The sequence below is a fragment of the Leptosomus discolor genome, chromosome 5, assembly GCF_034619465.1.
Source record: "Leptosomus discolor isolate bLepDis1 chromosome 5, bLepDis1.hap2, whole genome shotgun sequence".
In the NCBI taxonomy this organism is placed as follows: domain Eukaryota; kingdom Metazoa; phylum Chordata; class Aves; order Leptosomiformes; family Leptosomidae; genus Leptosomus; species Leptosomus discolor.
The window spans coordinates 52,552,476-52,576,981 of record NC_141395.1 but is presented as its reverse complement, the minus strand read 5'-3'; the positions used below and the strand labels follow the sequence as shown (position 1 = coordinate 52,576,981).

At 39.6% G+C, this 24,506-nt stretch overlaps 1 protein-coding gene across 1 annotated transcript in view; it reads right to left on the bottom strand.

Annotated features, from left to right (window-relative positions):
* The window catches only part of RALYL (RALY RNA binding protein like), a 191,446-nt gene that overhangs the window by 24,812 nt on the left and 142,128 nt on the right, over window positions 1–24,506 (bottom strand). Inside the window, exons 4-6 of the mRNA XM_086466015.1 lie at window positions 4,526–4,573; window positions 1,614–1,777; window positions 883–963 (exon numbers count right to left, since the gene is read on the bottom strand). Coding sequence (XP_086322141.1) covers window positions 883–963; window positions 1,614–1,777; window positions 4,526–4,573 — 293 coding nt within the window. The remainder of the gene's footprint in view (window positions 1–882; window positions 964–1,613; window positions 1,778–4,525; window positions 4,574–24,506) is intronic.

The following is a 24,506-nucleotide window of genomic DNA, read 5'->3' as shown; positions in this document are numbered from 1 at the left end:
TTTAATGAATGTATCTTTAAGTGTATAGACTTACTAAAGCTTTCATTCACTGTGTGAAAACCCAAAGACTCAAGGGCTGGAAAAGACTAACAAAATAATTTAAATTCTAAGTCTACTACAGTGAAGATCTTGAGCTGTATGCTTTCTTTTAAATTAATATAAGGAATCATAATTCATTACTTGAAATATCAAGGAAAGACAAAAAGCTATGGACAAGTGGATTAGTTCAAGATGCGTATGCAAATATCTAGACTCATGTTTATCCTCCAGAGAACAAAGGAAGTGTTGCTACTCCAAGACATCCTCTTAGGGTGTGAGTGAGCTCCATAATATGACACCTAAATTCAGATGTTTTCCTGTGTGCTAGGTATCAAAGCTCCCATTATTGGTAATGCACATCTAGCTGATTCATTCACTGGAGACTTGTGTGTGATGCGACTGTACAGCCAACAGAGCCTTTCTTTCTCAGAACGTCATCCTTTCCAAGGAATGGCTTGAAGTCCTTGTTCCTCAGTGTACAACATTATCTTTAGCTCTGTTTATCACATTTCCATTCTTTCAGTCATGTTTATTACATGTTTTCTTTCAAGGTCTCTGATACCATCGCTTCATACAATAGGATCTCGAATGGATCCTAGTGGGCTCACTAGAGATCCACCTTTGTTAGATGCTAGTGTGTGAGACTTGGATATGTTATTCAAGCAGAGTATATAATTGGCTCATGTTGACGCCATAATTAACCCCTCTTGCAGTAAGATGTACTGTTGGTGGATTCACGTATTTCATGGTTGTGTGTAAGACAGCATGATGCTTTGTTGGCCAGTCTGGTACTGCACATGTCTTATTGAAGTCCCTTCATTCTTTCTAATATCTGATCCCTACCTGATCTTTCTCTTCCTCTTCCAGTGACGCTTCCAAGGACAGTATCACTCCACATAAGGGGCAGGGGAAGACAGGTGGGTGCTGAAAGATGCACGAAGAGGAAGATGAAGTTCCATGGACATACTATGGGGTGGGGATCTTGGTGAGCATGGAGGAGGGAATGCCTATTGTTCATCAGCTCTTCTAAGGCCAACTCACTAAAGAAGGGTTGAATAAACCCAAGTTGCCAATTCTGTTTTGGACTCCCTTTAGAACAGGCAAAGACACTTTGCCTCTTTCTGCCCTCAAAGGAGTTTGGCAAAAATCCCACACACAACCCAGCCACCCCTGTCCCCCCCAGCCCACCCTGCACCAGCTCACATATAACCCTCCAGTCTCAACAGAAATCAGCGTGCCTCTGTCTAGAAAAAGATTATTAGCTTTGCTTTTTTATCAGCTGTTCACATGACCTTATGGTACATAAGCAGTCAGGATGATAGGAGATTTTAAACAGGCTCCTTCTGAGGCCAAGGGGGTAGGTCAAATGTGGTTGAAGGGATTTGCTTCAGAAGTTACATCAGCTCTTTGACTTGCAGGAGAGGCATGGCAGCTTTGGTAATCATATCAGTTCTCCAAGCTAAAGGCTGAGGGTAGGAAATGACTGCAACAGAGCTATATAGCGGAAGCTGTCTGCTTGCAGAAATTACTAGGATCATTGCTTCAATAATATCCAGCTGATATGAGCAACTCACATTTGGATCCTGAGGAAGAAGCCCCACTTGAGGTGGATCGTGATGCTCCTTTCATGGAGAAAACCCCTTTGCCTCTGCGAGTTGTTGTCACAGCCACACGAGGACGCTTCAGTGGAATGACTGCACGGGGTGGTGGGGGGACACGGCCATGGTAATCAAACAACCTGGAAAAGATTAAGTCAGCTGGACTCCATAAAACCTTCTGTGATTTCATGTCATGGAAGCCCTGTCAAATAAATTTTCATGTTATCTTTGAGGAAATTACCCTTTGAAACCGTAATCACTTTATATCACAGCCAAATTGGATTTCAAGGACCTATGCACATTAAGTGCCATATTCAGATTTCAGTCATAGATCAGTGCACAGCTCAGGTTTTTCGTGTAATTTAAATGAGAGATGTGTTATGGGACTCTGTTATTTCCAGTATGGAAAATCCGTAACCTGCTTTCCACAGGTCCACATAATTTCATTGCACACAGCTAACAGCAGTACATTTTGTTGTGGTGACATTTCAGCTCCTTTATTACATGCACGACTTACATTCTAGTTCTCTATCTGCTATCCTTAGAGACAGAAAAAGAAACGAACTTTTCTGAAGCCAACCGTCACCATAAAGAAATATCTTGCAGTTTGTAAAATAGCAAGAGTCTTTAGGGTAAGCCACCTGTATGTCCTTCTGAATGCATAGAAAAGAGGTCCCAGCATATGTTCTCTTTATTGAAGAATGAACTGATGTAGAATCACTAAATACCCAAGCATGCTTAATAAAAAACCCTCTTGTTCAAACCGAAACCACTGTAGCAAGTAGATATTCAGAGAATTATCACTACAGTCAATAAAAGATACTCTACAACCAAAATGAACAGAATACCCCAAACCTAAAAACACAGTTATCAACAGCAGCTAACTAACCTGCATAGAAGAAAATAAAGGCAGTAAAAAGAGTACTAAAAGCTACAGATATATTTAGAACATAAAAGCTACGGGCTCTGAATTAAACAGATCAGGAGAAGAAAGTTCAGAAAATTAAGATTTCCAGTTCAGAGGCTGAAGCAGAGGGGCAAGCAACATTCTCACAAAATATTCTTGAGTTTCTTTAAAATGATACTTGCAACTAGTAATTATGAAAATTTATAACTTCATGTTTAAATTTTCACAATTCTGGCTGCTGTCGCCCTGCTGGGCAGATAGATACATGTTTGAAAACAGACACATGAGAAACAGTAATTCACTCACCACAGTGTCTAACAGCGTGCTGAACAGGAAGCAGATCAAATTTAAGTCTTCTAGACCTAATGCTTAAATCCCAGGATCCTTACTGTTGTCTGTACCGTAATCCTACAGACAATATAACCAGCTCCCTCCTTTTCCGTAGCTGCCTACAAAATGTGTCACAGAGATCCTGTCACCCACACTGAACTTGAACTCCACAGCCTTGAATATTCTTACTGAATAAGCAGTTTCTAGCCATTGTGAGCATAACTAAACAATTGTGTATGAAGATCAAGGCTAAAAAATGTTTGGGACTTTTAAGAGAAATGTTATTGTTTGTTGTCACTCATCATTTATTATATTGGATGATCTGCAGGTTGGTCACAATCTCCCGTTTGACCCAAGTTCCACAGAGACAATATTTAATGCCCCATAAGCATTTCTTTTGTGGTGGAAATGTAACCATTATAGTTCGTTTGTGCTACCTGTAATGCACAGAATTAGGGAAAAAACTAATGACACATAACTTTAGTATTCAGGTGGCATAGATCAGAAACAGTACTCTGTTTAAAAACATACAAATCCACGGATGAAATTCGGAGCAGTAACCTTGGGGAAAGTAAACATGAGCCTGTGGAAGTTAACTTTTTACAGGACATAAACTGATCCTACTGTCAAGGTTGGATGGAGCAGGATTAAACTGCATTGTTGGGTTTTACTCCATATATTTATAGTTCACTATTTTTAGCTCTGTCCAAGTAGCATGGTGATTTACATGCAAAAACAAAACCAGTGGCTCAAATTGAACCAATCCCAGGAAAAAACAAAACCCAAACCCATTGTTTCTACATTTTTCCTACAGTGGTCCTAAGCAGAGAGGTATATAGCACGTGGTAACTTCAGGGTGAGAACCGCTCCCCTGCTATTGTCCATTGCTTTACATAAAAGAAACCTCAGATTAGATGAGGTTGGTGGATCTGTGCTTTGCTCCCCTCTGACTCACTTGGCCTATGCTAAACCAGGCTGCTCTAATGCAAAGACACTACGCTGCTAGATCCTGAGTAGGTTGACCCTGTTAACCCTGTGTTGTGGTGATTCTGCTACATCTGAATGAATAAATTCCGCAGTGCTGAGTTAGGCTGTGCGTACGTACTCAAGGCACAAGTTTCCAGTTGCTAAGGTATCCACGCTTCTTTTCCTCCTATAGAAACACATGCTGTTCTGTTTCTGGTTTTGCTTCCCTGAAAGTCTTCCTAGTCTCCAAAACGTTCTTTGAAGACACATTTTTCAGGGGACATTTTATATCTTTTCGTACACATGGATGAAAAGACAAAGACATGAGTGTCATACTGAAGAATTTTACAGCTGCTATATGTTCCAGTGAAAGTAAGCCTGGAAGAACTCTGGAGGAAGAAACACTGAGCAATTAAACTACCATTAAACTGTTCATCGCAGAAAATGCCCCAAAAGCTCTTCGAGAAGGCTAAGACCAAAAGAGCTGTCTAATGAGCATACATTTGGTAGTGGCAATCTTCTCTGTTTGTGATATATTCAGATAGTCATCTTCTGATACACAATAGAAATAATGAAATGAATAATATGCAAAATCAGAACAGACCTGTCTAACCAAATGATGTGATTACATTGTCAACAAGCAGTAGAAATCATGTCGGATGTACAAAAATATACCCACACATACCGATTGTAGAAATCATCTCTGTAGTAATCATAATCAAAGACATAACCACTGTGGAAAAACAGAAAAACAGAACTGGTTTATAAAAAAATACACATCGATTAAAACTTTTGTGGTAATATTGGCTTACTCCCACAACCCAAGCCCCTCTTCAAAGCCTTTTCACTTCTTTTCCACAACCATACACTGTACACTATGTTTGTCAATGCTGTTGTCAGCTATCACTGTAGTGTATTTGGAAATGTGAAGTCTGGGGCACACAGAATATCATAAACAGTCGACAGCACATATAGAAAGGATTTAACACAGCGTGGCAGCTCCATAATTAAAGGATCGTTACAGTGTAATTCTCTCGGTGATCAAATGAAGGGAGCACTCTAATACTGAAACCCTCTTTTTTGCTGGGCTAACGTAGCATAATCAGTGGACTAGGAGGGCTGTTAAATACATGGAAGATTAGTAAGTGAGTGAGTAGGTGAGCAGAGATAAGACAGTGAATTTGCTTTATGAGAAACATGAAAAGGGTCGGACTTCTCGTCCTTGAGTTTGCCAAATCTTCTTTTATCATAAAGAGAAAAGGAAAAAAGTTAGGAGAATGAATGATGCAAGCACTAGTGTTACAGAGATGCCTTTCCTCTCAGGTTTGGAAGGGAATATACATACTGGTATCAGAAAAGACAGGCACCATCAAGGGAAAGAAATATAGGTAAGAAATTGCAAAGGTCCAGGGGAAAACTATTTTTAAGCTATCAATTGCAAAGTCAATCCTAGATTGATCTTCCTACTTTTGTATTCCATTAGCAACTTTCTACCTTTGTGGTGAAGAAATAGCAATGAAGTCTATCTGTCTCACACATCTGAAAAAATAGAACCAAAGAGCTAATAAATGGTCTGCGTGGAAAAGCCAGAAGAGATTTGTACTCTGCCTGATGAAGGACTAATAACACAAACCCTAAGTTTTCTACTTGCCTGAGAAGGACAATTATGAATAGGGAAGGATGAGAGGCATGAAGAAAGTATCACAAAAAAAGGAGAAGCTTTAAATAAGAAAGCAGAAAGGTAGAAAGAAGACTGTTAGAAAGGGCAAAGCACAGAAGAAAACAGTCATTGAAAATAAAGGGAGATGAATGATGGTAGCTACATATTAATGAAGTTTGTCTTCGCAGGGAATGGACTTGTGGATAACTTCTGCTCTTGAACATTGAGCAAAATGTCTTCAGTTTTTATTAGTGTGTGATCTGAAGAACGGGTCAATAATTCTGAAGTTCTTTGGGATTGTTTTTTCTCATCACATAATGCCTCTTTCCCTTCTCTTCCCTTTGCTATGTTTCAGAGGTTGGCCACTTAAAAGGGGGAAAAAATAAGAGCTAGCAAGCTTAAATTACCTCAGTAATCATTTAATCCCAGTGTTTTGATTTTGAAGGCTTGCAATTTCCCTGTCTGCAACTGGCAAAAACATCCATTAAAGAAGCAGAAGGTCAAGGGACAATTTCCACCTCTGCCACATCTGCCTCGGATGCAAGTGCCCAAGTGCAAGCGATAGGGTAAGTTGTACTGTCTGCCCACAGACCAGCAGTGAAGATCATGAGACTCACCAGGTGTGAAAGTGGACTGGAGTCCTGTTGGTAATTTATTTGTAAAAAGCAAGCCCTGTATGCGTTTCACGTGAAACACTTACTTAATGAAACAGCACTGAGAGACTAGCACCCAGCAGCAGGTAAGCTGCGTGCCACAAAGGAAGCAAAATAACATGAAGTAATCATATCTAGACCTTGTATAGCAGTCATGTTGTTGTATCTTACCTTAACACAGCAGTAGTAAAATCTTCCTTAAACTATGCGACAGCTCTTATTTTGTCTTTCATTCTGTAGCCAGCCTACATGGAACTAAGGGGTAGCAGGTAGCAAAGCATTTTTTTTACAGCTATTCACAGTTTGCTAGTGGTTTTATTTAGCTGAATGATTAATAGCTGCAGTAAGCCCATACTTAATATTCAATTTGTGTTTTTAAGTAGAGGATAACAGATAATTTGAAGAAAAAATGCTATTTAAACAGCCTGTCACATGAAACCTTTCACCTGGAGTGACATTAATTTAATTTGCATAAAGACCAGATAAATTCAGTTTTTCAAGGTTGAAGACCATGAAGTTGGTGAAGAATAATTCACTTTGCACCAGCTAGAGTAAGGCTGAAGGGCAGCTGCATTCTTCTGTGGCAACTCTACTCAGGCCCATAGGATAAAGCAAGGACCTCTGGCCCTTCACTTGAATTTCAGAGTGTGGAACTTGCTTTTCAAGTACAAATGCCACGACCCAATGCCATCCACCGGAATGGTGGCGCTGCTGGGGCACAGGAAGGAGAGACAGCTCAGGTAGAGATCTGAACGTGCTAGTGAAAAACATCAGTAGGCTTGAGAGAGCGTCAAGTGGTTGGGAAAGGCTCACAGGTTCCTCAGGTGAGGGTAGTCACAGGCAGTGGAGGTTTTGGGTAGGGAAATACAGGGAAGGGTTTCTGGTGTGGCAACCAATTGTTTCTCTCTTTCCCTACCTTCTGCTCTCGCTCTGTCACTGTACCACTAACGAGATCCTGTGATACAGCATTCTTCATGCAGAATATTTTTAAATTTAGTGTAAATCTTAGATAATACTCCTCTTTTGAGAGAAGCAGTTTTGCACATCAGTCAGCCCCTAAGAATTTAATTCTTTAGCTCTGTTCCCTGTTCAGGTAATGTCTGTCTTGAACTCAGTTCTTTATGTTCCTTCAGCTTTGCAAATGACAGCTTCAGCCCACAGGTCTAATGCTTATCTGTGGGACCAGAACAGGAAAAAGCAGAAGGCACATTTTGGAGTCAGGTTATCTTATAGCAGTGTAATCTATGAATTCTTGTAAATTTTTATGTGTTGCTTATACTACCTTTTAAAAATATTTCATTGCTTCAGAAGTATCTGATGCTGTTACTATGTCTTTAATTTTCACCCAGAGAAATCCCAGTGGTTTCCATATAGGGTTTTACAGCTGAAGCTATCTAAACAGCTCTGCTACAGATGTTGCCTCTAACCTTAAGGTGCTTTGCATTTTTCATGGTTTAGTTCAGCAGTGTCCATTGCTACCAAGATAAGAGGTAACTGCAGGTGTTCTGTATGTTGCATGACAGTCCGTCTCTGAAATGGGTGTACACATGGCTTTAGCTGCAGCAAACATTATCTAACTGTCCTTCTTATCCATCTCTCTGCTCAAAGGTTCCTGACTCCATGGCTGGGATATGAGATGCAAACACTGTGGCTTTTAACAGTGCAACCTGCTAGCACAATTGACAAGCTAACAGGAACTGATTTGCTTACAATCGTAGTGTGAGTTTATTGTAAATGGAATTGTCACAATTCAAGGGCATCCCTGTTAATTAAGCCCCATATCCCAAGATATGGGTGCTGGGGACTCCAGCAGGAGGTGGGGAGGGAATCTCTGCTTTCCCCACAGACCATTTGGGATCTCTCTGCACTGACAAAAGGCATTTCTGTGTGGAAGTACCATTTACATGGAGTGGAAAGAGCCAGTTCTGCACATACAGGGACTCCTTACCTGGGACCCCTGGCAAAGACGTGGCAACAGCTACTTGACCCTCAAGGTAGGAAGAGCACCCAGAGGTACTAGAGGTGGATGGGCTGTTACGAGCTCTCAACAGAACAAGGGGCTCAGTTCCTTTTTCCCTTTCCCATTACTTAGTGTCCTTGAAGAAAGCTGATGGAATTCAAGTCTTGGTCATGGAGGAAAGACATTTATCCTTCCGTGCTATCTATTAAAATAACAGAAGAGGAATAGTACTGTAGGACCTTATCTGTAGGGCTGACCCTTATGGAATAATACAGGTAAAGGAGGGTGGGTTTAAAGCTTTAGGAAATCTTGATGTGGGTCTTTCTTTATATCCATGATCCGCTTCTCTTTTTCCTTCTCTGAAGTTCTACCTGCAGCTGTGGCAGCACAGGCAACACAGAGGCAACATGCTTCTTCACCCCAGACCTTCACTGTGACTGCTGAGTTAACAGCCCAAGGATGCAAGACATCATGTGGGACCCTTAGAGGTCTGGGGTGTTATAAAGGCAGTTCCTAGTCCTCTTGGCTGTGAAGCAGTTGTCCTGTGTGTACTGAAAAGGCTGTGAATCAATGACAATGAAAAGAACCCAAACTGGATGACCTAGGAGAGAAAAATATCCTCTTCTGTTGTTCCAACTGATCTCACTTGGCTATTTCTTTTTCATTCCTTTTTTTTTTTTTTTTTTTTAAGTTGAATGATGATGTTTCTTTTGTAATAATATGTTGAAGAGATTATACTGTGAAAGTGACCAGTATTTCTCTGTATCTACAGCCAGAATCGTTCACACTTATGCATGCCAAGGGACAGACATAAGCTTTGGTCAGTGCTCCGATATGAAACACGAAGCAGAAAATTAGCGCAGATAATCACTGGCATTGACATCAAGGTGACTGCAGGGCTCTGAACCTCTTGAGAGTTATTCCCTAGCAACCCAACAACCTGTGTTACGGAGGCTGCAGGAAGTCACTTGCAGGGTGTTGAATACCAAATATTCAGCAAGTCGGAAGCAGAGAAAGGTTTAAATGAGCCTGTGAACTGGTGGAGTCAGCGGTTTCCTAATGGCACTGTAAACAGGCAGATTATTTACCCCCAAACATATGCCATCGCTGCAGTATTAACAGCAGAACTGTGTGCATGATGCTGCTATTAAATAGAAGACAGTAAAAGACTCATATATTTGCTCATACCGAGGCAAAGAAAACTCATCAATAAAGTGTGTTTCTATTAAGCCAACATCATGGTTCCTTTTTCTGGGCTAGTATCGCAAGACAATCTTGTACAAGCAGTCTCTTTTAGCTTCACTTCACTTAACACTACACCTGCCTTAAATTGTGTGTGCCTGCAGAGTAACGGATTCCCCAGAGACCGTATTCTCAGAGTTAATGTCCTATGCACATCAGAGTTGCACATGTGTCAACCAGGCAAATGCAAAACTATGATTCTGCATCTTTGAAATAAACCTATGGCTGTTATTATGTATTTATTTATCTGATGACATTGTATATTGAAAATATATTAATACAGTATAGTCTTTCTTGCATTCTGTGTTCTATGCCCTCAGAAGATTTTTACAAACTAGTGCTTACATCACATCCTGTTTTAATTTACTTGGCTCCAGACACTAGCAAGTGTAACTGACTTCAGTGGAGTTATCTGGACTTTAGAATAGTTAATGCAGAACAGAGAAGAAATAGCTTTTGTTATTTTCATGGAAACAAGAATTTCTGCCTTGCATGTAAGTCACCCTTGCTAATAGCTCTTTTTCTTTCCACAGCTACGAAGATGTATTTGTAAATCATAAATGTTGACAAACCAGGCATAATGTATCTTAATTCAGTTGACAGTGCTATCACCATTTATACTGTCAATTGCTTCCCTGTTGTCAGGGCTGGATAAAAATATTAAATACAAAAGCAATATTCCTTCAATCAAACTCTTTTTAGGAGGCACGTATCAACCTAATGGTTGAAACTAGTATTCCAGTCACTTGTAAAATCATTTCTCTTGTCATGTAAAATGAGTGCTAGAAATTGTTCCTGTTGAGTGCAAAAGAGAATCAGTCTAAACTGACGTGGTGTTAAGAAAAAGGAGTGGGTAAGGGTAACTAGATGATTTAGAGAATAAGCATCGGGAGATGGAAACATTCCCTGTTAGAAAATCAATCAGATGGCAATGACTTTCATAAGCTATTGAAAAAAAAGGTGGAGGTTTCAGGCCACTTTTCAGTGGATGGTTACCTACATTCCCCAAAGACATGAATTAAACTGGTGGGCTGAATCCCACCTTTACTTTAGAGATGATTTGAATTTAGTTAAGGATGAGAATGCAGATGGAAGGACAGTTCTGTTTTGCAGTTCAGGCTGTATATTCTGCAGAGAAAGAGAATATTCCCCAGAGCCTGCTTTTTGCTGACATACTTACTGTCAAAAGACAGATTTTGTCAGTGATTCCTTCAACTAATATATTCTTGGAGGTTTATAGCAAAAAGAGGGAGCCAGAAGAGGAAAAGTAGTTGTGGAAAAGTATTTTACATTTGTTTCCATAATGCAGTTTTGAGGGCAAATAGGTGTGGTTAAAACCAAAAAATAACGACCAAAATCCTCAACCACTTGTCTGAAAATGCTAAGTGATTGAACATAACCTATTATTTGTATATTTCAATTACAGATCAATTTTCATAGTAATTTTGTAAACATAAGTTAATAAAAATTTTATGCTAATTCTACATGTTCATTCAATTAATAAGTGCAAGATGATTTTTTTTTTTTTCCTGAGGTGGGGGACAAGTATGGAGTTAAGTTTTTAAAAGTACAGCAAGGAATGTAGTGCTGTAAATGGAGATTTTTTTTCCTGCAAAACTGAAAAGTTTTTGGCAAATCTAATCTGAAGAGGCACATTTTGTCCAAGCAAGACATGTATACATAAAATAGCTGACATACAGTACTCCATTGTCCATTAAACTATCTTTCTGCAGGCACTAGGCAGAATTTATTTACAATATCATTAGGCTGTATTTTTTTTTGTCTTCAGATACATCCCTTCTTTACCTTTACCCTCTCTCACGAGAAATATTTTCCCATTGAAATGTATTTTGGGAAAACTTACCCTCTAACCTGAATTTTAGGCAAAACTAGGGCAAATATTTGAAGTTGCATATACACAATCAGATAATTAAGTCACTTAAACACTTTCCTGTAGAGGATGAGGCAAAGCTTGTGAAGCAGAGGATAGCAAAGACACCAAGATCAAAAGTCAGACACTGGGGATCAGCTGGTCTGGGAGCTGTTTATGGCAGCCAGATGGGCACAAGTGATTCAGGGATTTCAAGGCAAAATTTAGCCCCAACAATTTGCTGTACAGCCAAGTGCTAAGTGTCAGGATTATTCCTAATAAAAGCTACTTCTTGTGACTGCAAGGACAGTCTATGCTTGACACTGCTAGCCTGAGGCTTTTTAGAAACAAACCAGTAGCTTTTGCATGTAAAGAAACCTGAGTAAATCTACTTAATATCTGCCTGACCTTTCTCCTCCTGATGTTAAACTATTTTTCTGTCATTGAAAGTAATCTTCAATGGGAACTTTTTATAGTAGGGTAATGAAAAAGCTTTCCAGCGGCCTAACCATTTCCCAAGGTGTCCTTTAATTGTATAAAGTAACTGGGAAATTCTTGATGTCCACATGGTATTTTTTTCTTAGTACAAGAGTAATGAGTCCTGCCTCTTAAAAATGTGTTTTAAATTCAGTGTCTTCAAGGTACTACTGTCAAACCATACCCATGTGATTGATTATCTAATTTATTAGTAATATTGTATACATTGCAAGAGGGTCATTTAACTTGGTTTGATTAGTGCAGTAGACTGCCATTGACAGGTGCAGGAGTAAGTGATGGGTTTAGGCTTTAAAGTGTTTCTACAGCATTTCACTGAACAGCAGACTGACAGATTAAAATCACAGTGGAGCTGAAAGACTAACCACTTAAGATTAAAAAAAACAGATCTCTGAAAACTTTATGTAGTCTTCAGAGAAGCAGCCTTAGAAGCACTGAATGAAACAGAAAAGCACAGTTCACAGAAAATTAATCAATTACAATGAGACAATGTCAGAGTTCATGTAAAGAAAAAAGTATTTCTAGAAAATTGCAACACATGCTTTCCTCTTCCCTTTTCAAACTCTCAGAAGGCTTAAATTAAATTTAATTCTGTTCTCATTTATACTACGTTTACTGATTTAATTACTTTGGACTGAGCAACTCAAGGTTTAAACCAGCAAAATGGAGACATGAGAGAGACCATAACTGTCAATGTCCTGAGCACAGCTTGTGAGGACAAGACACACTGCTTGTTTTTCCAAGAGTGTGCTTTGCTAGTGAAGTTACACTACAAATGGCAATACCAGATCCTGTGAATCTAAGAAAGCATTCTTGTACTCCTGACCCACTGTGCAGTAATTCCCATGGTGAATGGATATGGGAAGTGCATCCAATACAAAGGAGATTCTTGTATAACTGAGCACAGCACTAGACTGAATTCCAGTCTGGTCAAAGACGAGTGGAAAGGGCAGTTGTGCATCGCACAACCAGCTGTGTATGCTCTAGACCAGTGCTAACTATGTTGACTACGCTTTCATTCGTTTCTGACAAACCTCTGCCTCCTAACACTTCAGCGCTCTGGAAGGGCCTGTGTCTGTTCACCTTCTGTATACACAGTGAAGAAAACAAGATTGCTTTTCTGTAAGGCAATAAAAAGTCACAAAAAAGAGGAATTCCTAAAATATTAGTGGAAAGACTTTTTGATTTACAGAAGGGTGTTCAAATGTCACCACTCTGAACTACCTCACTGTAAATCCAGAATAAAGCTGTTGAAATCAAGGGATCAGATACAATTATTTATCTTAAATGTATGTCTGGATTTTTGAGTTATATTCATTTTCATAAGGGAAAGAGGAGTTTTGTCCCTGATGGCGCACCTGAGCATAGTATGTGGCAAAACAGCCTGGTGGCTTGTCCTGGTGGTGGTATTGCAGTTTCCCCATACAGTTTTGAATATAAGGTAGAGGTACTTATTTCTTGTCACACAGCTATGACGTGAGTATGAATCATCTAGCTGAAAACTTTCTACAAATCTTTTCTAATTTGCAAAGAAGTATTGTTTGACACTTACCAAAAGACCTTCTTCCCCTTCTTTCTGTCCTACTAAACTGTCTATATCTCAACCCACGAATTTACTTTTTTTTAACCCAATTCTTTCCCTCATTCCACGGGGCAGGGGGAATGAGTGAGCGGCTGTGTGGTGTTTAGCTGCCTGATGGGTTAAACCTTGACAAGGGTATTAATAATTTCCTCTCTTCCTCATTCAAGATTTTTCAATGAGCATATCTGCTGTACACTTTGATCAGGTGACATTTTTGGCTTCAGGTTTAACCTGTTTTCCCAACTGTAAGCTCCTTAAAATACAGTAGTCACATTTTGTAAATCACACGTTGTAACCCCTGTCAAACATTCTAGTAGCATAACTGATGTTAACTTAATGGCCCACAGCCTCACTCTCTTTTTTTTTTTTTTTTAAAAAAAAAAAACCCAAACAATAAATTTGGGGAGTTCAGTATGTTTTTATGTGATCTCTTCATCTCTGCCCTTGCACTCCTTGGATGTTACAGGACCTCTTCTGCAGACTCCTTCATATCACTGTATTAAGCTCTGAGGAAACAGTTGCACAGATTCACATTTTGACAACTTGCTTGCAGCAGGTGAGCGTCATTAGCTTATTGTCATTGTCTGTTAAGAACATAATACTAATGTTTGTGTGCAAGATACCACATTCAGTGGCTATAACACTAGAATTGAAAATATTTTTTATCATGCTTGGGGAGAATATTTACAAATGTTTCTTTAGGCTTATCAACCCTGGCAAAAATGATTCTATGTACATAAAAATGAAATATTAATGCATACAGACTCTCATTTAGAGAGACATTCATCACTCTTAACTAGTGATATAGTAACCATCGTGGTTCTTAGACAATGATCTATATGTCGAACTTTTCCATAGAGATTAATTCTAGATATTATGAAAATGACTGCACAAAAGAGGGCTCAGGGAACTTTATGCTTCCATTATTGCCATTTTCTGTAATGCGTCCCTAGCTCATGACTTCACAGTCCCTGTCAGATTCAAGCTTCATTTGCACTGGTATGCATTGGGGCTAGTAAACATTTATAGAAAGTTTCATTTCAAGTGTTTTATCACCATGGAAATGCACATTGGAATCTAACAATACAGAGACATCTTAGACTAAATTTGGTTTTAGATAGACTATTGAATTAAGCTACCAGAACAATTTAGTGCTGAGAATTGCCCCCAACATCTCTTCCCAAACCAGAAGACTCTGTGAAGGAATTCAAACTGTTAAGGTCTCTCTCTCTCCTCCTTCCCCCTCCATTTCCTTCTTGTTGAGCTCTGCTCACACATTTTCTGCCTCCTCCCAGCAAAACCACATTACCATTACTCACCCTTACATGACTTACATGACTGGAATGTTATTTTTTGGTGAATGCTCTACACAGCAAGGCAGTTTTATAGCCTATAAAGTATGAGCCAGAACATGAAATACACCTAACTACTGACATCTAGACAAGGTCTTCTTGAAAACAAATCGTACTTGATTCCAGATTTAAAGTGTAATAATTAATATTATAATATATATGTATTAAAATATATATAATATATGTATGTAATAATTAATATTATATGATTAATATGCATGTGTGTATGTGAAATAAGAGATTAGTTTTGAGAAGAAACCAAGCCTTATTCACTATCTTTTGCATTCCTCCACCTCTACTGAAGAAATGTGAACGCTTTGGCATAATACTTCTACATAAGCCGCACTAACTAACTCCAGTTTTGCTTCAGAAGATAAAGCTGCCATTTTCATCCCATATCCTCTTGTACACCAAAAAAAGGATAGCGCTGTGGGATTAATTACATTACTTGAGAAATGCTTCAGTTTTCCTCCTTGGTGTATTGATTCTAATTTCTGTGAAGGTGTTTGCTATTTTCAGGCAGCCAACAAATACTTCCCAGGAAAAATGCAGTCTGAAAGTTGGTAATTTTTCATTTTGATTATTTGTTGTTCATAGCGTGCCTGGAAACCTACCTGTAGTTTCTGACCCTTGATTTACATGGCAAAAGAATAAACAAGGCCATACCTAGTAGGTACCTTTCAGCAAATAATTGCTTCTGATAAAATCCCTAATTTGCTGGGACTTACAAGTACTTTCTGGTGGCTATCTGGGTGGTTATGAAAATGTTTGACCCAAGTAGCTAGCTAGAGGATGATAGCTGATTCAGCCTCCCACCCTTACCCCTAAGAGGAAGGGCTACAGGACCCAAGTGTGAGAGTTAAGAAAGGTTGTTTTTGTATAAAGCATTAGAGGCAACTAAAAAGAAAAAAAAAATAATCAGTAACGCCATATATTTGTTGGAAATTAGGTTACACTTTTTAAATTAAACAAATGGTTTAGCATTATCTACAGAGTCACTACCATAGCAATATAAACTGTCAGTTCCTGGTCATGCATGTCAGATCCACTCTGATATTTCTACTTCACATTTAAGGCACTTTTAATTCTACTCCAATATGTGGTTGTGAAGGAATTCTTTTTATTGAACAAAACTGATCCTTACGTGAATTCAGAACCAAAGCTGAAGACTTTACAAATAAAGGTAATTGAAGCACAGTAATTAAACTGTTAGCAATAAAACTCTTACCATACTATTGGCAAGACAGAATGGGACCTAATTCCTATTTATTTTTGTGTACATCATCAACAAAATTGTTACAACCTGCTACACCCGTGCCTACAGCCCCATGGGACTGTGTATGTCTGGTGTTGGCAAAGCTGCACTTTGGCTTGCAGAATGATAAGAATTATAAGGACTCAGTCTGAACCCAAGTTAAAAAAATCCCCAAACGCAATGGACAACAGCAGATTGCTTTTGAACTGCAGTTAATAGAACTGAAGAAAAAAAAAAAACAACAACCCAAAATGGTCAAAATTAAGACCCTCCTTCTTGAAATCAACATCAGTTTGAGCCAAACAGAGGCTACTGAATATGACCCTAAATATCCTTGACACAGTCCTGCTGCTTTTCAAATGAAGGTCTGTTAAAGGCATTACACCAATGTAGTTGAAAAGTGATTTGTAAATGAGGTCAGATCTCAGATTAAGCTATATTTGTTGAAAACAACCTATGATATGATTCATTTTACTAGCTGAAAGCTTGCCTAATATCAGGACGTATCCTGATTTTGTTTTATTTCGAATGAGGGGTATACTACAGCATGATAATTCACAGCTGAACGATCCAATAAGGCAAGATGTGAGTTGTTGTTCCTCACTATCACACACAAGGCTATCAACAGAGCAATACTAAAGACAATGTCTCCTAGCCTGAAGCTTAGTATCTTTTACAAAACCTTTAACAAACTTGAGAGAGAAGTAGGAATTCCAATTGGCTCGGTGTCAGCAATGTACCTCTCTGATGTGCCTCTTTCTGTGGTGCCTTCTGTCTTAACAAACTTCACACCCTGGGACGGGCTGCTCTGAGTCAGAGACCGAAAGTTTCACTGTATGTGCCACATGTCCAACAGCTAGTGTGGCTTCCCTGCCTATTCATGGAGCTGGAGGGCACTTCTGGAAGGTATTTGGTTCAGCCTCCTACCTGACGGGCTAGACCCAGGGCTAGACCAGGTCAGCCATGGCTTCACCTAGCTAAGAGTTGGAAACTTCAGTTGTTGGAGACTCTACAACCTCTCTGGAGGACATCTTCCATTTCTTCCATGGTCTGAACTCTGGTGATGCAGCTCTCTGTGGGACACAACACTTAGTGAAATTATCCAAGTTTAAAATGGATATCAAGAAAAAAATCCTTCCCTCTTCCTATCGCTATTTGCAGTAGTGACCTTCATTGTCAGGGTTGTACCTTACCCCTCAACACAAAACCTAGGACAGGGAAGAGACAGTCCCATTTAAACTCAGAATGGGTACTTACATACTGTGGTAAGAACACATGAATAGAAGGGAAAATATGCCCCTTTCTATATGTTTCATAGTTTTACATTGCAAAGAAAAAATAGATATTAAAAAAACCCATCTAGGTAATACTATTTTCTTCTGCCTCCCTAATTCTCTTCATCCTTGCTCAGCCTAGCTAATTGGCCAACACAGTTAGCACTATTTTATATGTGCCTTGCTCTTTTATGTGTTGTTCCCTTGCTTTAAAAACCCAGAAAGATAGGAAGAGGAAACAAACTAAATTAGGATGTGTGGCAGTGCTCTGGATGGGGCTTTTTACGAGAACGTCAGTTTAAAGCATCCAGCCACTTTAGAAAGCCAATGTATATAGAGACTGGTGTGGAGCAATAACTTTTGAGACAAGGCCTGCTGCTGATTACTATTGTGTCAAACTCCAAAGAAGAAATTTCTTTATCAAGGAGCTGCAAATTATATTACTGCAGAAGGGTATGAAGCGGTCTTTCAAGTAAAAGCTACATAGCAGTACTGGCTGTCTTTCTGTGATTGGTCTTCTAAGCATACATTTCCCTTTGCTGTCCCACCTTTCTCTTTTAGCACAAGTGCAAGTAGCATTTTAGGTAGATGGACCAATCTCAGATTTCACTTGCTAGTGAAAAAGATTAAGCTGATTTCAAAGGTGGAATCAGAAGGATGAGCCGTCAGATCCTCTCCAAATATTTGTATAAGCCCTAGCTCACTAAGAACTTAACATTAAGGAGAGTTTCAATTGTATTATCCTGCAAAAGTAGTAAGAACAACACAGGCGGAAGAGCAAGGGGCAAATACAGATTGACTGATTCGAACAGCATTGTATGGCATTTGAAATTCAAAATACAAAACTTCAAAATTATTATATCTTTCAATATATTTATCAAGAGGAAGATATTGAATTAAAACTTCTTTGTAATGATCTGTAAACTTATGAAAATTAATAAAGTCTTTTGCATGGCAACAGCCATATGAAGGATGAAAACTGTCTCGATTTGCAGATGTGTTGTGAGTGGGGAGCTAAGTCCCATTCAGGGCATTGTTTCATGTGACCGCTAGCCTGGCACAGTAAGCTGTGCATATTCATAGAAGCCCACAGAGTCTGGTGGGCCAAGATGCTACGTTGATACCAAAGAAATAGAAATACTGTGCTAATACAGAGCTTTCCAAACAGTTTTTATAACTTGTGGATCAGTGGCTACTGCTTGGGCAAACGCCAGTGAATTTGAAGTAAACAGTGGTGTTCCACAGTGAGGTTACATACCCAGCAAATACTGTCCTTCCTTCCTCTCTCCATTTTCCATTGTAAGAAAATACCTCCCTTTCTGCTTCTTTGTGTAGTCCTTTTTTCCTGGACTTTCCTTTCTACTCTTACGTTCCTGCATCCCTGTTTATTTCCTTTCATCTTCCCCCTCCCGAATGTTTCAGCCTCCTGAATTTCCTTCAGAAGCATTCTCTTGCACATCATTTTCCCTCCTCTATAGAACATCCTTTCTTGGACATAGGTGAGTGACCTACCCCGGCCGAGACAGAATCCCACCCCAGCCGTGCTGGGCAGGCTCCAGCCAGCGAGGGCAGCTGCCCTGAGTGAGCTCCAGGTGCAGCCCGTCCCGTAACGTCATGGTCATTACAAAGGGGGAGGTTTGCTGGGGAGAGGGAGCTCCTGGGGGATTCTTCCTGAGGACTGCTCGCCTGTTGATTGTGATGGCTGCACCTTCATCTCAGTGGGTATAACTCTGTGTGTCTCTGTCGGTGCTGTTTCATTAAATCTGTTTTCACTTCTACCTGTGGCTCTGCTCCCCTTTTCCTGATTCCCCTCCCTGGCTGGTGAGGGGTCATCAGGTGATAGAGTGACTGATGCAGTTTAGCCCTGGGTACAGGCTAAATGTAGACAGTGAGACTACAGATATTTGGTACTGAGGAACTGCTCATCATTAACCCAGAACATAAATGACTTGCATGTGTACTGTTTTCCTAGAATTACTAATGAAAGGGTAGCCTTGGATGACAGAAATAAGAAGAAAGTAAATAAAAGGGAAAGGCAAATAGAATAACCAGAAAAGAAAAAAGTGATCTCATGCTCTGTTGCCTTTCTCAATTATGAAGCACATTGTTACTGATGTTATTAAGGTCAGAGAGGGGAAAAAGAATTTATTAAGGTGCGTATTTGTTCAGTTTGTTGCTAATAAAAGCTAACGGAATTAGGAAAATGGTTTTCTTTTGTGGCCAAATATGAGTCAGTTTTCTATGCAATATATATTTTTCTGCAGGTGGAAGTGGCATACAAGGAAAAGTTCAGGAAAATAGAGGAATGATTAAAACAATTATTCAGACTGCATATGAGTAGAAAAATACATAATCTGGGATCTTTAAACACAGTAATGACACAAAAACACTGACATGCAGTAACAGCAATGGGCCAACATTATAATTATTACTGTAGGTTTGTAATCTCTTCTTCAGAGAGATCTTCAAGCAAAAAATATTTCTATAAATTTATAAAACATTGACATTCAGAGTCTTATAATAATGAAAAGCAGGCAATTATAGAAAAGTGGTGCGCTTTGGTAAATTGTTGGAAGAGAAGCGTATCAGTAATACTTCTTGAAGTATTAAACCATATAGATTCTCAGCGTCTTCCACATGAAGATCCCCAGCTTTCCATATGTGTTAATATCCCCCAAATCCCTCTCGTCTCTCTCGGGACTACCCTGGCAGCCTCAGGATGCACCGAGTCCTAACTTTGCCTTCTGGCCTCCAGGCTAAACCTCACACAAAATTATAGTTGACTGTTTTAGAAGGTATTCTCTGCAAATGAAGAAGACCTGCTGCTGCCTAAGTCACAGAGCCCGAGTGTTTTTAAGAGTAAGGAATTACTGCCTATCTCTAAACAATGAGTTTAAATAATTGTCAAGCGTGTTCAGTCTTCCCATGCTTTTCATGAAAACAAAGATCCTGAATACTTGGCCTGAATGTGAATGAGTGTTGCCAGATTATGTTCAGGTTGGTAGTTTCATTGGTTTCTTATTAAAAGTGCAAAATGCATCCAGTATCTCCTTTTTACATTTCTCCTCTGCTGAAGGAAAATAATTTTCTTAGTTGTCCCTCTTCAAAAGCTGGATGGGAACAGTAGGACCAGTGTCTGCTCCTTCCACTGGTGCTATCTGATAATAAGGGTGGGGGACAAGTGTTATTTGTTGTACAGAAGATGACATGTGGCTACATTCTGTTTTGTGCCTTAACATATTGCCTGTAAAAACCCAAACAAAAAACCAAACCCACAACACAAAAACTGACTGTGACTTGAAATAAACTGCTCATTTTGGAAGTGGACTGAATATCCGAACAGAGCCTGGAACGACTAGGCCTTTCTTTAAACTATCTCACTTCTTCAGAGTGAGATCCCTCAAACTGCTGAGTGCAGGATTTCCTGCAGATCTTCTGCAAAATGGCCTTATGAGAAAGAAAACACTACTGAGCAAGAGGAAGAAATGTGGGTGACAAATTCCAGTTGCTAGATGTTTCTCAGAACAATTATGCCAGAAAAAAAAGAAGGAATTTTACTTTTTGTATTTTGGAAGCATGTCTTAAAGCTGAGCCCACCAAAATTCCTCCATCTCTTCTAGTAGTAAGTACCTGTGATTCAAAAGGTACTGTGATTAAGCTGTGATTTGGAAAAAAAAAAGGCTTTTCAGAATTTTGTCATATACTTTCTAGAAACAGGACCTCAGTGAGTGTAGTAGGTCAAACAGATATCTAGTCTTTTTTTTACTGAGAATGTGAGAAAAAAGAATGCAGCAATTAGCACCAGTTTTACTTGTATCTCTTTTTCTCCCATGACAGTCAACTATTCATCATGTAATAAATGCATACAATGCATTCATTTCACTTATGTCTTTCCAGCCTTTCCACCTAAATTTATACTGTTTATAGCAAACAACTCATCTTGAAAAAAAAAAAAAAGAAAAAAAACAGTGAAAGAGCCAGCATTGTATTAGGGTTTTTAAACATCTACACAGAAAAAAGAGAAATAGATTGAATCTCAGCTGACAACCAGATGTATAAAACACATGCTGTTCCAAAGACCATTTCACTGAAGAGCTATTGCCTGCTTATCCAGAATTAATGCCGTTCTCTGTAGCTGGCAGCAGATGAATCTAAGTTCTTGCTAGCCCCAGAAAAAATCAGCTGTTTCTTACTCTCTTTCCCTGTCTCTTCTGAATTCAACAATATGGGACATATTATCAGATGACACCTAACAAAGATGACAAATATTTTTAAAAGTTTGACAAACTTATTAGCTGCTGTGATGGATTTTCTACCACTGCGTCTGTGTCCTGGTTTTGGCTAGAATAAAGTTAATTTTCTTTCTACTAGCTGGTATAGAGTGCTGCGGTTTGGATATAGGATGAGAGTAATGTTGATAGCACAGGGATGCTTTGGTTACTGCTGAGCAGTGCTTATACTAAGCCAAGGACCTTTCAGCTTCCCACCTGTGTGTAGGCTTGGGGGTACAAGAAGCTGGGAGTGGACACAGCCAAGACAGCTGACCCCAACTGGCCAAAGGTGTATCCCACACCGTATGACGTCATTGCCAGTATGTAAACTGGGGGAGTTGGCCAGGGGACACTACAGCTCAGAGGCTGGTTGGTCCCTGGTCGGCAGGCAGTGAGCAATTACATCGTGCATCACTTGTTCTGTAAACCCTGTTATTATTACTACTATTTTCCCTTCCTTTTCTGTCCTATCAAACTGTCTTTCGCTTAACCCATGAGTTTTATTTTTTTTCTGATTCAGTCCCCCATCCCACTGGGGTGTGGAGAGTGAGTGAGTGGTTGTGTGGTGCTTAATTGCTGGCTGGGGTTAAACCACAACAATGTGTTAAGGACTGGATATTATTATCAAAGTTATATACAATTACTGTTAGATACAAAAAAGTATCAATTCAAAGAATTTCTACCGTGCGAGACAAAATAATTATGGTCTCTCTTGGCCATATAATGCTATTACAGGTCTTCAAAGATGCTGCAATGGCTACGTCTTACAAAATGAGTTTTGAATTTTAGGGCTCAGACTGATGACCAATTACAAATCTGCATGCATTATTACCTGGAATTTATCAAGGCCTAAACTTTTACATGCAGAGAGTAACCATGAATCAGCTGCCATGACACAGCTGAGTGAACAGTTAGTAACTGGATTATCAATCTAATAATCTAGAGAGAACGATAACAGTTTTCTTGAGGGGATAATTGTGCATCATTATTATTAAGAACAAAATGCCACACATGGAGACCAAAAGTGAATAAGTAAAAGTTGTTGGTGCTTTTTTTTTTTTTTTTTTTAATATTATACATCCTTTGCCACCAAGTGGGATGAACTTAATATGAGCTGGCTCTTAGGTTGTCCTTTTTGCAGTACCCAGCTTTTTCCACCTGTTGACCTGCTTGGTCTTTCTAGGTCTAAATCTTTCAAAGACTTCTGTATGAAGTTAACTTCATGCATTGTCAGTATGTCTTCAGTCTGGTGGAGCTTTACCAGGACTGTTGCCTCTGATGGTAATGCCTTCCAGACATTCTGGCTATTTGCACAAAATCTTTGTAAATCTAACTACATGAATGTGAATGCTACATTATGTGAAAAGGAAAGAATGTCCAGACAACTCTCTGCCTTGCTCAGGTTGAATATGGACACAAAACCCCAGAGGTGTGGAAAGAACACCTGCGGGGAGCAGCATCCTGTGCCCCTACAGGCTCACACTCAGCATTCAGCACTGTTAAGACCTGTTCCAGCCTTCCCTAAGGATTTTATTTTTGCCTCAAAGACACAAAGGAAGACAACATGTATCTCAAATTCAACTTCGTATGCTAGCCCAAAATCATAACACTGAATTCAGATACTCTTCTCTGAGTAGATCACATACATACTCAATGAGGTTTTGCTCCTGATAGACACCATTAGAGACTTGCATTAAAGAGGTTACTGTTACTTCAGTGTCAAATTATGCACAGGGAGTAAAGGAGCATGGATTTTCCTTCTTTGCTATGCACTTTGCATGGAAAGAAGGATAAACGGGACATCCTTTACCAAGGGAGTACAGGAGCTGCTCTCTCCCTGCATTTGAGACACAAACTACAACAGCAGGAGGTGGAGTCTGCTTCTCTCTGTAGCTGGCTGCTTTCTGAGAGAGGGGAAACAATGCGCCGTCTTAAGAACTACTTTTCCTTTGTGTGATCTCAGAGGAAGGCTGCAGCCCTGCACATATGGGCAGAGCTCAACAAACCGCGGCAGTCTTGCTCTTACTGTGCCTCTGCCACACTTCATGTTCCTCCCCGCCCCCGAAAAGAATTAACAACAGAAAAGCACCAAGAAGTCGTTAGTTTAGGCACAGCAAAATGAAAAAACATAATTAGCCCTACACGCAGTATAATGAAAATGTGGCAACAAATCTCTGTTACAGAAGGCAGATGAAGAAAGGCTGATGTGCAGGACCAGATCAACTGCAGGCAACCTAAAGTAGTTGAGATTGGTGTTTTGACCAACTCTGGCTGCAAGAAGCATTAAGGGCACCCATGTGTTAGTGTAATGGGGGCTGAGCCAGCATTTCTTCTGAAAACATTCCCTGTATTTTAAAAGCCTGGTGATTGCAGCTGGCAGTCTGGGTTAAAGCCTCAGATACAGGTCTTGTCACAAGAGCTCACCCTCTGAACAAATGAACCCCCGCAATTACTGTGGGACTCGGAGGAGCATCTCTCTGACGTAGTACCAAGGAGGTGGATGTTGGCTTGGGCCTCTCCTCAGAGCACGACGCTCTAACCTCTGTCTGAAGCCCTGATTTGGGGTGGAGGAAATACAGCGGTAAAAAGAAAAAGTAGCACAGAGACAGGGACTAATTTTTATACTTTCTACCCTCATCATTACAAACTTGCAAAAAATAATTCAAGTACATTACAGGCAAACTTCTGGGAACAGGCTCAGTCTATTCGCTCAGATTAGACTTCCCAAGAGGAATCCAGTTTAGTGATGAAGTCATGTACAATGGCTATGTGGAGGTAATGCAGATTTACACAGTGGCTGCCAATCTGCTCATCTGGAAACAAACCCAAACCATAAACATAATGCTCCCTCCTAGATAAGACATCCTCAAATATCCCAAAATTGCCAGCAAAGTTCCTAAGATCATGACAAGGACTACAAAAGTAGGATTTCTTATTTTGTGGCAATTAATATAACTGCTGCCATTGTCTTTTGTTTGCTTCCTGGATTTTTATACTTTCAAGTTTGCTCCGCATGCAACTTCTTTTTAAATCTTAAAGTGGAGATTTTTCA